At 38.5% G+C, this 13576-nt stretch overlaps 1 protein-coding gene across 2 annotated transcripts in view; it reads right to left on the bottom strand.

Moving 5' to 3' along the window:
• LOC132948418 (beta-1,4-glucuronyltransferase 1) overlaps positions 1 to 13576 on the bottom strand; it is a 74385-nt gene that overhangs the window by 13822 nt on the left and 46987 nt on the right. For both annotated transcript variants that reach the window (XM_061018858.1, XM_061018859.1), the window contains 4 exons: positions 10544 to 10680; positions 9744 to 9973; positions 2110 to 2596; positions 937 to 1423 (listed from right to left, as the gene is read on the bottom strand). In XM_061018858.1, the coding sequence (XP_060874841.1) occupies positions 937 to 1423; positions 2110 to 2596; positions 9744 to 9973; positions 10544 to 10632 (1293 nt within the window). In that variant the 5' untranslated portion in view covers positions 10633 to 10680. The remainder of the gene's footprint in view (positions 1 to 936; positions 1424 to 2109; positions 2597 to 9743; positions 9974 to 10543; positions 10681 to 13576) is intronic.

Raw genomic sequence — 13576 nt, 5'->3', positions numbered from 1 at the left:
TTTCTCATATTATATATTGTACGATTTAAACGATTTTCGGATGAATATAGTAATATATTATGGCGTATAGTTATATGAAAAGACGGCGGCGGCCGATCGCGGTAGTAAATCGTCAGTATACCGACGCGATATTGGCGTTGAAGATTTTGTTATAAAAAATATCAGTTGCGGTGACTCGTCGTCGTCGAGTACAATGATAGGTATATAATATTACAATGGTAACAACAACCACTACTACAATGGTAGTCATAATAATAATATAATATGGATCCCTGGCCATTGCAATATAGATGGCAACGAACAAGCCGATACCAAACTCGCCTACTCATCTCCAGATGCTCTCATCTTCTCCTATAACGACTTGAAGAGAATAATATTGAAAATGACACGTTACTGCGGCGTGTGAAATGGAATGGAATGAACTGTACACCAAGCTAAACGAAATTAAAAAATCCGTTCAACCTATTCGCTTCCCTGTCAACACCACAAGAAAATACTAGACCTCCATCGATCGTCTTAACACACACCCCACACACACACACATTTAATGAAGAAATAAGACCCCCCCCCTATATGTGTTCATGTTGTCCCTTACAGTAAAATATATTCTAACCGAATGTAGAATATACGACAAGGAGAGAAGACGATTTCAAATATCCTAGCTGAAAAACTCAACCCTGAACCCGCAACAACGTATCCAATAGCAGCTCATCCAGTTCCTCCAATCAGAAACTCACCTTACAAATAAATCGTATATCTAATACTTAATAGTTTTTCATTATTCGTTATAATATTATATTATATCGTTATAGTTAAGACGTAAAAATCGTGTAATTTATAAATGTATTTCCAATGTAAAATGTCTACTACGGCCGATGGCGCTGACGGTTTGCTCGGCGGCCATCTAAATAAATAGATATAATATTCTTCACTCACCAGTTCCTTCTTGTCGGCCGGCAATTTCATGTGGGACGCCAGCTCGAATATCGGTAACGGGAACACCATTGGCTTCGGGCGCCGGAGGGGCGGGTCTTGTCTCCGGACCAGGTCCATGAACCCCTCGATGACGCCCGGGCTGGGGTACAGCTCGATGTCGGACGGCAGCACGTAGTGCGTGGTGGCCGACTCCCGGGCCACGTTCCGGCCCACGTTCACCGGGTACAGCAGCTTCTTCTGCACCTTGTACGCGGCCGACGCGTTCGTCCACGGCGGCGGCGCCGAGCAGTTGGCCACCGGCGCGTCGATGTCGTGGTCCGTGTGCGGCACCGACTTGGGCACGTGCCCCGACCCGAAGTACATGTGGAACGTAACGTACTCGGCCACCAGAGGCGAACCGCACTGCCGCAAGTACCGGATCGAGGCCAGCGTGGGCACGAAGTCGTTGCCCGGCGTGTACAGCGCCACCGATATCGGGCCTCGCCACCTGTGGATCATCGGGTACACGATAGTGATTATCTACAATATTATTATCATCATGTACGGCCATATACGGGTGAATGTGCGAATAGCGTCATATTATGCCGTGCGTTACTTCCTATACGTGGGTACTTTAGAGATGAGATATTTCTTTTACTTCACATAACTTCGTTTTGGCTCTGATTTATTGTGGCCCTTAATTTTTTGTAAGTAATACCTATACGTGTTGTTTTCGAAAAAGTTTAGGAAATTTTATCGTTTTAAATATATTATGTGGGGGTTGCAGTTGGTCAGATAAAAGTTCGAAATAAAATCCGAGTGAAAACTTTCACACCCGTTTGTTCTATGGATAGATGATGTCCATTATAGCCTATAAATATTTTTGCAATATTTAAGCCGTGTACGGTGTACAGGAACTATACTAACACAAATGTATAGGGTTAAGAAAATATTGATTTTGTTGGTCTGATCGAAAAATCGTTTTTTATTATCTTTTGGTGTTGAAATGGAATATTAATGTAAGTACGGAAGAAATGATAAACACCCGTTTAAAATGTTTCCACATCGCGATCGTCGTGGAAATCGTCATCCCACGACCTGCACCTCCTTCGGCTTTCATCGAAAACTCCCCTCAACAAACCAAAAACATCGAACCACGTGTGGGGTCGGGATAGAACCACTCTGTAAATTTACCTGTCCAACAGCGGTTCCAGGTTGTCGAGGAACGTGAAGTCGGCGTGCGTAGTGTACGTAATGGACTCGTCGCACCGGAACCAACGGCGGGCCGGCACGTAGTTGTACAGCACCCAATAATCGCCACGCTGGGCGATCCGCCGGCGGTTGGACTTGTCCTTACAGCCGAGCAGCTCGCGGAGCGGCCGGACCTGTTGTACTGCAGCGGCCGAGTTCGCCATCGCCATGGCCACGGCGGCCACGAAGGACGTGCCGGCGGTGGTCGTGGCCGACGTGGTGGTCGTCGTGGTGGACGTCTGCTGCTGTTGTTGGGTGGGCGCGTCTTTTTTTTCGGGCGTCCACGATTCCGCCGGTGCGGCCGCGGCCGATCCGCCGCCGCCGCCGCCTGAAGCAGACGAAGTGTCGGCCGCGTCCAACGATTCGGCCGCAGCAACCACTGACTTGGGTTTGATGCGCATCACATGACCGTCGTCCCGCAACGTCGTCCCTGCAAACAGCGATTTAAATTATAATAATATGTATGGGCAAATATATATAGGTATGAACAAGGCCCCCACGAGGAGGGGGGATGGTTGGACCTAGAGTACAGGGCCCCGGCTGTTTTAGGGGCCCGTTGAAATTAATTTATAATTTTTGAAATATAGGATAGGAATACGTCTTATTTTATATCAAATAATATTTTACGATATAAATGTATATTATAATAATATATTAAGTCGTTTTGTTATTTTAACCATTGATTGCCTAGAAATCGTGTATGAGACACCCGTATCGCTTGTAAGGGGTTGTATTTTATTGGAAGTTTTGTACAGGGTCCGCAAAAACATTTAGTACATTTGATGTGAGGGGGGCCTGGGTGGCTGGGTATATGAACATAGCTGATACAGTGGCGGACACCATTATCATTATGGTCTTAAACGATGACCTTGCCATTTTAACACTAGTACTGCTCAACGCTCGATCCAGAAATAATTCAACCTCCTAATATTATAATTTAAATATTTTAAAACCGAATCGGTCCAACTCACTGAAAAAATTGCAGTCTATTAGATGGGAACATAACATTTGTTTTGGCACCAAAATATTAATAATTACAGTTCCGCGGGAGAGCTCGAAAAATGTTTCCTAAAATAATATATTTTTGTTGGTTAAGCCGTTCTGGCACTCTACACTTCAATGCCATAGGTATACGTAAAAAGTACATTATGTATGTACGTTTTTTAAATTTAAGTATTTTAACAACAATATTGTTAGTTTTCTTTATTATAATACTTATAACAGTTATATATGTTTGAAGTTAGTTAGTTATAAGTTTGTCTGTTGGAGGGAAATTAGCTCATATTTTTTTTGCTTGTAGAGTTTCATATAAATGGTTGGACAGCCTTTTTCGTTTCATATATTTTTAGGTTCCATATAACCCATATTTGATTAAAAATTCGAAACATGCTGAACACCAATAATAATGTTATTCGTTAATAATCACTAATTATTAATATAAAAATGTTTGTTTATTATTAAATCAGTTTTTGTTTTTATAATATGCTTGTGTATCAATAACAAAGAGAGTTTTTCGTAAGTAACTACCTATTCAGTCTTTAATAACGATGAGTTCAGTTCATAATAATTTATTTTATAAAACTGAAATATACTTTTATAGATTCGGGTCACAGAGTGGTCTGTAAATTATGATGTCGCACCTTTGGTATTATTTAGGTAAATTATTGATGAGCTGATATCAATTGCACGTACTTTCACGGTGAATGAGCAGTCTAAATTACTATCTCCAAAAATCGTTTAAACAACCACTTGTCGATAAACGCGTTTACGAAACGATAAGAAAAATCTCAGCGACTGTGACGGAGGGTCAACGGGTTAAAATCTCGGAAAATCGTAATACATGAATAGTCCGGAACCTATTAATATACAAAAAAGACCGCTAAACGGTTAACCGTTAACCGTATTGTCGTCACTACGAAAACAAAATACCAACAATTAAAAAAAAAAAAAAAAAAAAATATAGAATGCCACTTGATATCTACGTAAACCATAAATATTGTTTCGTTAATAATAGTAACCATGACGACGAAAAACCTTAAGAAAAACCCGTCAGAAACAAAAAACGTGCATCCAGCCCAAAAACCTATATTTATGTTAGCAACCTTTATCCAACCTCTCGCCCCACCGCCCCCCTCTTAACCACGCAGCAGAAACGGCGGACGTCGCCGACGACTTCGATGAGTGGACGATGCGCGGCTTGCGATCGAACGTAAATATCAAAACATTTTTCATTCACGAGGTCGTAATGTGTAGCAATAGTTGTGGCAACAGCTCTATATAGCAACGCGTACATGACGTTACACAGCGCCTACCTAGTGTAATGAATAATAATAGTCGTCGGGGTAATTCGCGCGGCAGAAGGTTGTGTGGTTTCTGGACGCGAGGGAAATCGGTAAATCAGGGCACGCGTCACAATTGAATTCCTTCGCGCACGGTTTTCGTTTTAATTATGCGCTCGTTATACTATTATTATTGCATATTGTGCGATTTCACCGTCGTGGCGGCCGACGAGCTTCTTTATATAGGTACGTAGTATTGTGATGATCAAACGTATCATCGTTGTAGTGCAATCGGTCGGTCGAATGTGTGTGTGTGGATTTTTCACGCGAATACCACAAAACGGGAGCGGACGGTGGGTGGTAGGATGGGGGGAGGGGGAGGGGTTTGGACAAACTATATGTCGTCGCCGGCGACAATTATATCATTTTTTCGATTTGTTTTTTAAGTCTGCTGCAACTCAGTCCGACGAACGCGTGTGATCGTGAACCGACGACGTAATAATAGTATTATAATATAGTATAATAGCTCCTCGAAATACACCATCGCGCATGAGACCAGAGGTAATTGTATAAAATTATAATAACGACACGAATTTTCGTAGCTAAAAATAATTATGTTGTATATTATTATGCACTGCGCATGTGTATTATACACGTAATTAAACACTATACCTAAACATAGTATAGTATGGTACCACGATAATATACGGCAATACGACGACGATTACACGGCCGAGATAACGTACGAAATGTCATTTTGTTTTGCGGGTTGTAGCGATTGGGGCGGGGAAATCGCCCTTGACGACGACTGCCGCGTGACAAGTCGCATTCAGTGGCTTTTTTTTTGTTGTCAGTGCGCCTTTAAACGATGATCTCGATTACTTAGCACCGCACGAACGTCGTCCACGCACGTGGGGGGGAGGGGGGGGGGGAAACAGTAGGTATTATACGATGTGTATTTACAGTATACAAAATATAATGGTATAATATATTATCGCGGGCAGCGCACAATACGCGCGCATCGAACAGTCAGTCAAAACGGCACGTAACGCATATATACCTACCTACCCACCGTTTACGATAGTAATATTATGTAGACAAAACTTTGCTTTTTTTTTTTTTTTTTTAATCCGAGGGGGAAATATGTCTAACCCTGCGGCCGGGGCCCGCGAGGAAAACACAATGCAATAACGACGACGGTTTTACTTTGATTAAACGTAAACACTCATAACTCGTACCTCCTATAGCCATATTATGCGTATGCATTATATATTATGTAAAATGTGTGCGTAATACGGATAGTTTTGTGTCGCTAAAACGGTGGTGTATGTACATATATTATACCTGCGGCGCGGCAGCCAACGCGATGCACGAGTATAAATAATAAATATTATATACTATATATATGTACACCGCGTCCGTGTTGAGCATTATACATATACGATGTACATTTTTTTTTTCCCATTCGGTTTCGACGAGCAGCATTTTAGCAGAGACGAGTTTTTGGTTTACTCCCACACTATATGCGGGACAAAAAAAAAATTTCGTGATTTTCGTGTTCGATAAGTATATAATATAAGATTATAGTCGGTCGGTTTAATCAGGTGAACTGCACCGTTAGAATCTGGTACGCATATTTTCATGCTAAATATACATATTAGCCACGTCGAGGAGTACAGCAAGACGCGTGCATGACGTAGGAACCTAACACACACAGTGCCTAACACTATAATATTAAAATATATATAAGTATACATAGTATATATATATAACCTGAGACTACTACGCCGCCGTACAATTTATTTAAGAAATAATGATAGACTGCCGAGCAATGGAATCCAGATTACACTATCGGGGATAACACTATAATATGCTCAATAGTACAAAAAAGTAATTTCTTTTCGAAGATGCAGTTTTTTTTTCCTTTTCAATTAGCTAAAATACGGTAAAAATAGCAACGGGCGAGAGTAGACGCATAAAAAATGTACCTAAATATATTTTGATCGCCTCGTCCGCTTAGTATATAATATACTGTACAGTGATTGTGGATTGCCTTGAAGTTCAGTTTTAATTTGTTTAAACTAGTTATGATTTTATAAGCATGTTTTTTATTTATTATATTCTAATGTTTACGATATGTGTATTAGTGTCACAATACTCCAGCAGTGTGTAATAATATTGTATATTTTGCAAATTGCACGTGTACTGTAAAATCTGAATCTGCAATGGCTTAATTTGTGGATTAGCATATCTGTATCCCGTAGATAATCTACGGGTGCATTTATTTTTTTTACCCATTTTTAATGTAAAGTGTTTTAGAATGTCGAGAGTTTACTGGGACGGACGGTGATGATGCAAGTATACCTAATTCTCTCGGGAATAATTTGGCCACTCGTACGAAATCCTTGAGAAGTTTACCCAATTGCTTTTTTTCCTTTTGGAGTTAAGCTATTTATACGTTGTCCAACTTAAAAGTCAAACACCAGAAGCTCGAAATAAATATGACATTATAACATAATAATATTATTATTTAGTGTCAATTGAACTGCACATAATACCTACTATGTTTTCTCTTTAGAAATCGGTAGTAATTGTAGCTGAATCTTAAGGGCATGCCATGGCAATTAAATGAGTAGGTTAGTTTTATTATTCAACATTTATGGTACATATTTTATGATTTATCAACGCAGTTATAATGAGTTTGTGATTTTAACTGAATTTTGTTTATTTAAGGTTTTTAAATTAATAATAAACTCATTTTAGTGTAACCCAATTTTATATCGAATACCGGAGTCCGGAGGTTATAATATGAGACGTATAATATATAGATTATTTATATGATCCAACTGCATAATTTCACCTGTTGATATACGTAAGGCTATTGCAATTTACAGTGTCGTAAATGATAACGGTTTATCGATGAAAAAAAATCAGAAATTGATGTTAATAATATATAATATATCGACAGGTTTTCAATGGATAAATAGCTATGTGTGTAAGTGTATTCTAACCATATATTATTATAATAATCAATCGAATGATCTAAATTATTGTCGTATTCTATTACCGTCGTAAGGTTAATGGTTATCTATACTTGTCTATCACGGTAGGTATACCAATGTGGTATTATTCATTGACTATAATATCGTACCTATATCGTATATATATATATATATATATTGCAATGCACACCGTCGTTTCGGTTTTCTCGCATATAAGTGATGTCATCCGTTTTCGAGACCTTGCGAAAAATGACGCTTCCTATTCAGAATCAAATTATTATTCGGCTTTGCGCATCAATCTTTTAAAAACAAAATAAATCCCCAGCTGTCGCCTTGGCGGGTGAATGCGTCTGTGTACAGTGCGCACTGAGAAGCGCTATCGCTGTATAACAAGCGGTCATAATATCGTTATAGCTGTAACGTGTTTTTTTTTTCCCCGAAGGCCGACCTCTGGCCAGCAGCGAGTTTTATTAGCACGAGGTAATTCGACAATAAACGCAATTATAAAACAAACACCGTCCGCCGTTTCAGATGATATTTTCCCCTCGCATCGCGCGCATTACGACAACTAATACTGTACGATGGCCGTCCGTCGCGTTTTCGTCATTGTGCGCAGGTACGGCGCTTAACCCCCCCGCCGCGCCAGGTCTGCCGACGTAAACATGAAATACCATTCTTTTATCCCGCAAAACACCTGCGCCCGCGAGGGTTTTAGGGCACACAGAAAACGCGAAAAATCAAAAATCTTGTTTCCAAACAATCATACAAGTGCAGAATAACATGATGTACAAGCGATATTGCGGGGCATATTAGTACATATAAATATATTAAATAGTATGCGTATTTGTTTCACGGAAGCTTAAAAAGTTAAAAATGAAAACTCGAGCCCAACGCTCGATGTAAAATACGCACGTGTGTTCCTTCAGAAAACAGTGCACACAGAAATGCATAAATCATAATAATAGTATTATTATGTCGTGTTAAGTAAAAAATGTTCATCCCCAACACCTCTCTGTACCTATATAGGTGTCTTATGCGTCTTCTAAGGGGTATAATAGCAAAATAATTATAATATTGTTCTATCCAGTATCCAATAATGATCGTGTATTATAATAATATGATGATAGACCACGAAAGCGAAGAATAACGCGTATATGGTACGTATTATTAAGAACGGCATACGAGCACGGTAACAATCCGTGACGTCATATTATAGGTTGGGGGTACAAACGCATGGGGGTTTTTTTTTTAGTTCAAGCTTATTTTTTTATCCACTAATTTATAATGAAATTCCGAGGTGAATAATATTTAAGAGGATTGGAGTGCCTGTACATAATACGAGTATAATATTGTGGGTGTGTTGCAGCCGCTATAAGTGTATCGAGAATTATTTATCGTACACATTATATTGTTAAGGAAAACGGTGCACACTCCGACACTCGTTATAACAGTCTGCCACCCAGAATCGCGTAGTATCGTCTACCATGAATTTATCGCGTTCGTTAAAGTTGCGTGTAAAAAAAAAAATCTTAATGATATATTGACATCTTTAGAGCACCTACCTGCTGGCTAGGGGGAGTGGTCGGGGTACGCGCGTACATAATATAATATTATTAAATAAAATACAAACGCGTATCGTCGTGGGCAGCATCTATATTATAATATGATGTTGCTGTCTACAGGAAACCCCGCCGTCGTCGGGTCAGGTGGGAGGTTGGTGTATTTGGCATACGTTTGCGAGTTTGTTTGTTTGTTTCCTTTATTTTTTTTTTTGTGGTAGGGGCGCAGAGGGGTGGCAAGTGGATGTAATGAGTGGGGAAGGTTCGACAGTGCGTCTATATACAATAATATATCAACCATGTGGTCGCTGTATAAAATACACTGAAAGTAGACGCGAGACTGAAGTGGATATTAAAAGTGATTCAAGACGACGGGCGCACTCGAAACCGAATAAGGTATATACAGAGGTGTTCAGTTGCGCTCGGTTCTCGCGGGCAAATACAAACTTAATATAGAAATATTATGTACATATTGATATTGTACAATGTACATTATACGTTTATATGACGTCCCGTCGTTGTGATTCGTATAGAAAACTTTTATTATTGTACTTTTAACATAAAAATGACGTTTTTTGGGGTGGATACACGGTAAAAATATGTTTCCGATCAATTTTTCGTAGGGGTTTTCGTTGTCATGGTTACTTATTGACAAAAACATAATTATGATTTATAGATTTTCCTTGCAGTGGAAAAATATCGTGTGGGGCGTGCTATGGGTTTTTTTCTTGGCGTACCTTGGACCGGTGTTTGGACAGATGAACCCTGTTGTTGTTGCTGTGGCTGTCCAGCGATTGGCTGTATGCTGGCCAAAAGCGCTAGCTCAGGATAGTTGGCCGATCCGCCGGACGCGCTCTGGTAGTAATACGCCGCCGTTTCTTTTTCCCCGTTTTGAGAGGCTTCGGCGATGGAGGCCAAGTTCCTTCCGGACATCTGCACCTCCTCCACGATTTCTGAGTTTCCATTTCTATAAGAACAAAAACCGTTTCGAAACATTACACGACCGTTGTCGTATTATATTATACAATACTACAAAACGATAAACATGTTAGTCGAAGAGTATGATCACAGATTATATCAAACCAGATGTCGCGCTCCTTATTTGGACCAAGTAATTCTCAAAAATGTAAAAAAATAAAAACCCGCCCCAAATCAGTACCACCACTAATAGAGAAAAAGAGTTTTTATGAGAATTTATTGATTTTTAACTATGCATCACTGATATTTAGCGCCAAATTCCTAACCATTGTCATATTATTTGATACAATAATTATATAGTAAAGGTGTTTTACAATAATTATTTTTTCACATGTAATCCTACTGCATCGAGATAGGTTTTAGCTATCAGTAAATTCAGAAGTGCGCCATCTGGTTTTATATAATCTGTGGTATAATATCATATTATCATAATACACTCTACGACCAACGCGTTAGTTGAATCCGCGGATTCAATAGAATCAGTATATGGTAATAAGGTATACACCCGACGAAGGACGACAACGTAGGGAATCTTCGTCGTCGTCATCGTTTCACATACCCGATGGTCAAGTAGGACCCGAAATAGAACAATACGGCTACATTCAAAACGACGCTCAGTCGTAGTAGCCAGTTGCGTCTTGTCAGCATAATCTAAACTGCTCGCTAGCCACGACGTCTTGTACACCATTACCGAACCTGAAACACACGACATTTACATAAATACCAGATTGCAGACGGCGTGTATAGTATTTTATCATTTTCCGGCTACATTATAGGCAGGGGAAGGCGAATCTCCGAATCACACGCGCGCGCGTGACACCGAAATCTGATGGTAACAACAATCGTTTTCCGGAACGTCCACGTGAATATATATTTTGTACAACATCGTGAATCACGTCCCAGTGGAACTTAGAAGCTGGTTTGGCGTCTTAATATATCACAATGTATAGGCATACTATTACGACTACCGGCTGCACTACACGCCTATCCGACACTGCAGTTGTCGTGGGCGTCGTTTGACTTTCGATGACCGTCGTCTGTCGCGAGTCACTCGTTTCGGTCCGGCTAGGCGTTACGCCAAACCGAACCGCGTGCTATAAGCGCATTACTTGTAAGCGTACGATGCCGTGTTTTCAAATGGGGATATCCGGCAAGACATAGTGATTAAAAAACACACATATACCTACTTATATATATTATTACCTAAATTCATTATTTAGAGAGAAAAAAACTACATCAATGTGATACGATCGAGTAGTACACGCGCTTAGTACTCGAATCCTATATATATATTATATATTATTATAATTTTAATATAATATATTGCGTGCGTATACCTTACGAATAGGTTGCCCATATCGGTTGTGTCATATTGTACGGCCAAATTGGATTTTTTTCCGCGCACAAAGTGTTTTTTATCGCCCATACTATTTTTATTACTATTATTATTATTATTTTATTTTACGCGTGACCTAGAGATTAGAATGTTGGTTTGTCGTCGATACATATTTAACGATTGAATTATACCGATCGTCGTATATACAGTGTACAACGATATTATATTAAGCCCACGTACCGAATATTTCTCCCGAAATAGTGATACACATCACAATAATGATATATTATTATATTATGCTCGGTATATTATAATAATAATAATGTCATGTGCCGTGTGTAGATCGAATGCGACCAGTATAAATCCCGATCGAAATAACAATATAGTATAATATCGATTCCTCTAAATAGCACATGCGTACATTACACGACGGGGCCGGTTAACATTTATTTCGATTGTCCGCCTCTGTGCCGTGTCATTTGCATTGAATTATATTCTGATCTCGTCCGAGTTAGGTTGTCTATCCATTTAGACGGCGCCGCCGCCTTGTTTGAATAGATTTCTCTTTACGGGTTCATCTTTTTTTTTTCACACCATTATAGCTGACACGTAGGGGTTAAAAGGGTAAAGATTTTGAACCGGGAATCGCGTGTCAGCTATACCAGCAAATAATATATTATAATTATAATAGTCCTCACACACAACAACAACAACAACAACATAAAAAATGTTTAAAATTTTCCTTTCAGAACTTCCCTATATCGACATGTGTATCCGCTCCGTTTTTGCGTTTCTCTCGGTTGGTTATTAATAATATGACGTGTAAACGATATTCGGTCCTTTAGTCTGTTTGCTCAAATCATCCACCGAGGTGTATACTGTACCAAAGACGGGCAACTCAACTTAATAATGGTAGGTCATAAAACGCCTCACGGGCCAAGTTGTATTCAAATTACCATTAATTTTCTTGCTCAATTTCCAATCGAAATTCTTAAACTATTTTTACTTTTTATTTGGCACGGGATTCCCACCCCCGAGTACAATCAAACGTGTCTCCGATACCAAAATCGAAATTCTAGTTTCAGTATTAAATTAATTGTATAATATTATTAATTTGTACCATTGCTTATTCGTTGATATGTAGGTATGTAAAAAAAAAACAACCTACAAAAAATGGGTTTTAGTAATCATAAATATCTTCTAATATTAACATGCGCAAAAACAACCACGTAACGGTGAGGGTTTATTTTGTTTTCAATCAAATTCTAACGAAATATCACAATATTCGTGTAACGAACGTTAGCTAATATAATAATATATATGGTGCCTAAGCTCTGCTGAAAGTTAATAAAATAATTGGATATTCGTATCTGGAACATGCAGTATCTACTTGTACGAGAATTGTTTTCTATTCACCTCAGTCTACAGAGGTTATCCATCTAATTTTTTTAACAAGTGTACCGTTAAGTCGGAATGACGGAAAATGCATTGCGCACGATCACAGTGCCAAATAATTGCAATACGCCATACGCCAGACGCCACTTGGGAAGTCACGACTTTCTCCCCCCCCCCCCCCCATATTCCCACTATTTTACTTTGTTGATCGGCTATTATTCTATTGAAGAAAATAAAATTAAAATAGTTTATTTGTATGATATTCCTATGCCGCAAGTACCTATATAATATTATGTACCTATAACATAAAAAGGTTGGTACCTATTCATATATATATAATGAAGTTCCAGTATAAAGTTTAGTTATGCATGTTAAATTTTAAACGTTAGTTGATTTGAATGTCCTTTGTATAAAAATGAGTTTTCTTCAAACACTTCCAAAACGTTTTAAGGTGCTATATTTATTATTATTATAATATAACCCATTTTATACTCTTGTCTATTTGACTAAAAAACATTTAAAACAATACCTAGGATGATTCATTCAAAATTACTTTAAAAGGGTATTATTATACATTTCGATAGATCTCTGTGATACCAATATTGTATAATACCATGTAACTAACGAAGTACATAAATTACAAAAATAGAAGAATATAATATACATAATAATTATTGTTTTGTTTTTTAATGATTTCATTTCTCAACAATCAAAATAAATGCACTAAATTAATTAAGTAAAAGTACCTATACACATTTAGGTCGTGTTACATATTTTTTTTCCCATCCAATTCTAATTACTTTTTATAGACAATCATTTTCAATTTACTTTAAACGTGTTATAATAATAGATTATTAGGTA

The sequence above is a fragment of the Metopolophium dirhodum genome, chromosome 7 (assembly GCF_019925205.1).
Source record: "Metopolophium dirhodum isolate CAU chromosome 7, ASM1992520v1, whole genome shotgun sequence".
Classification (NCBI taxonomy): domain Eukaryota; kingdom Metazoa; phylum Arthropoda; class Insecta; order Hemiptera; family Aphididae; genus Metopolophium; species Metopolophium dirhodum.
The sequence above is the reverse complement of the archived record's forward strand: the minus strand, read 5'-3'. Positions and strand labels throughout refer to the sequence as shown.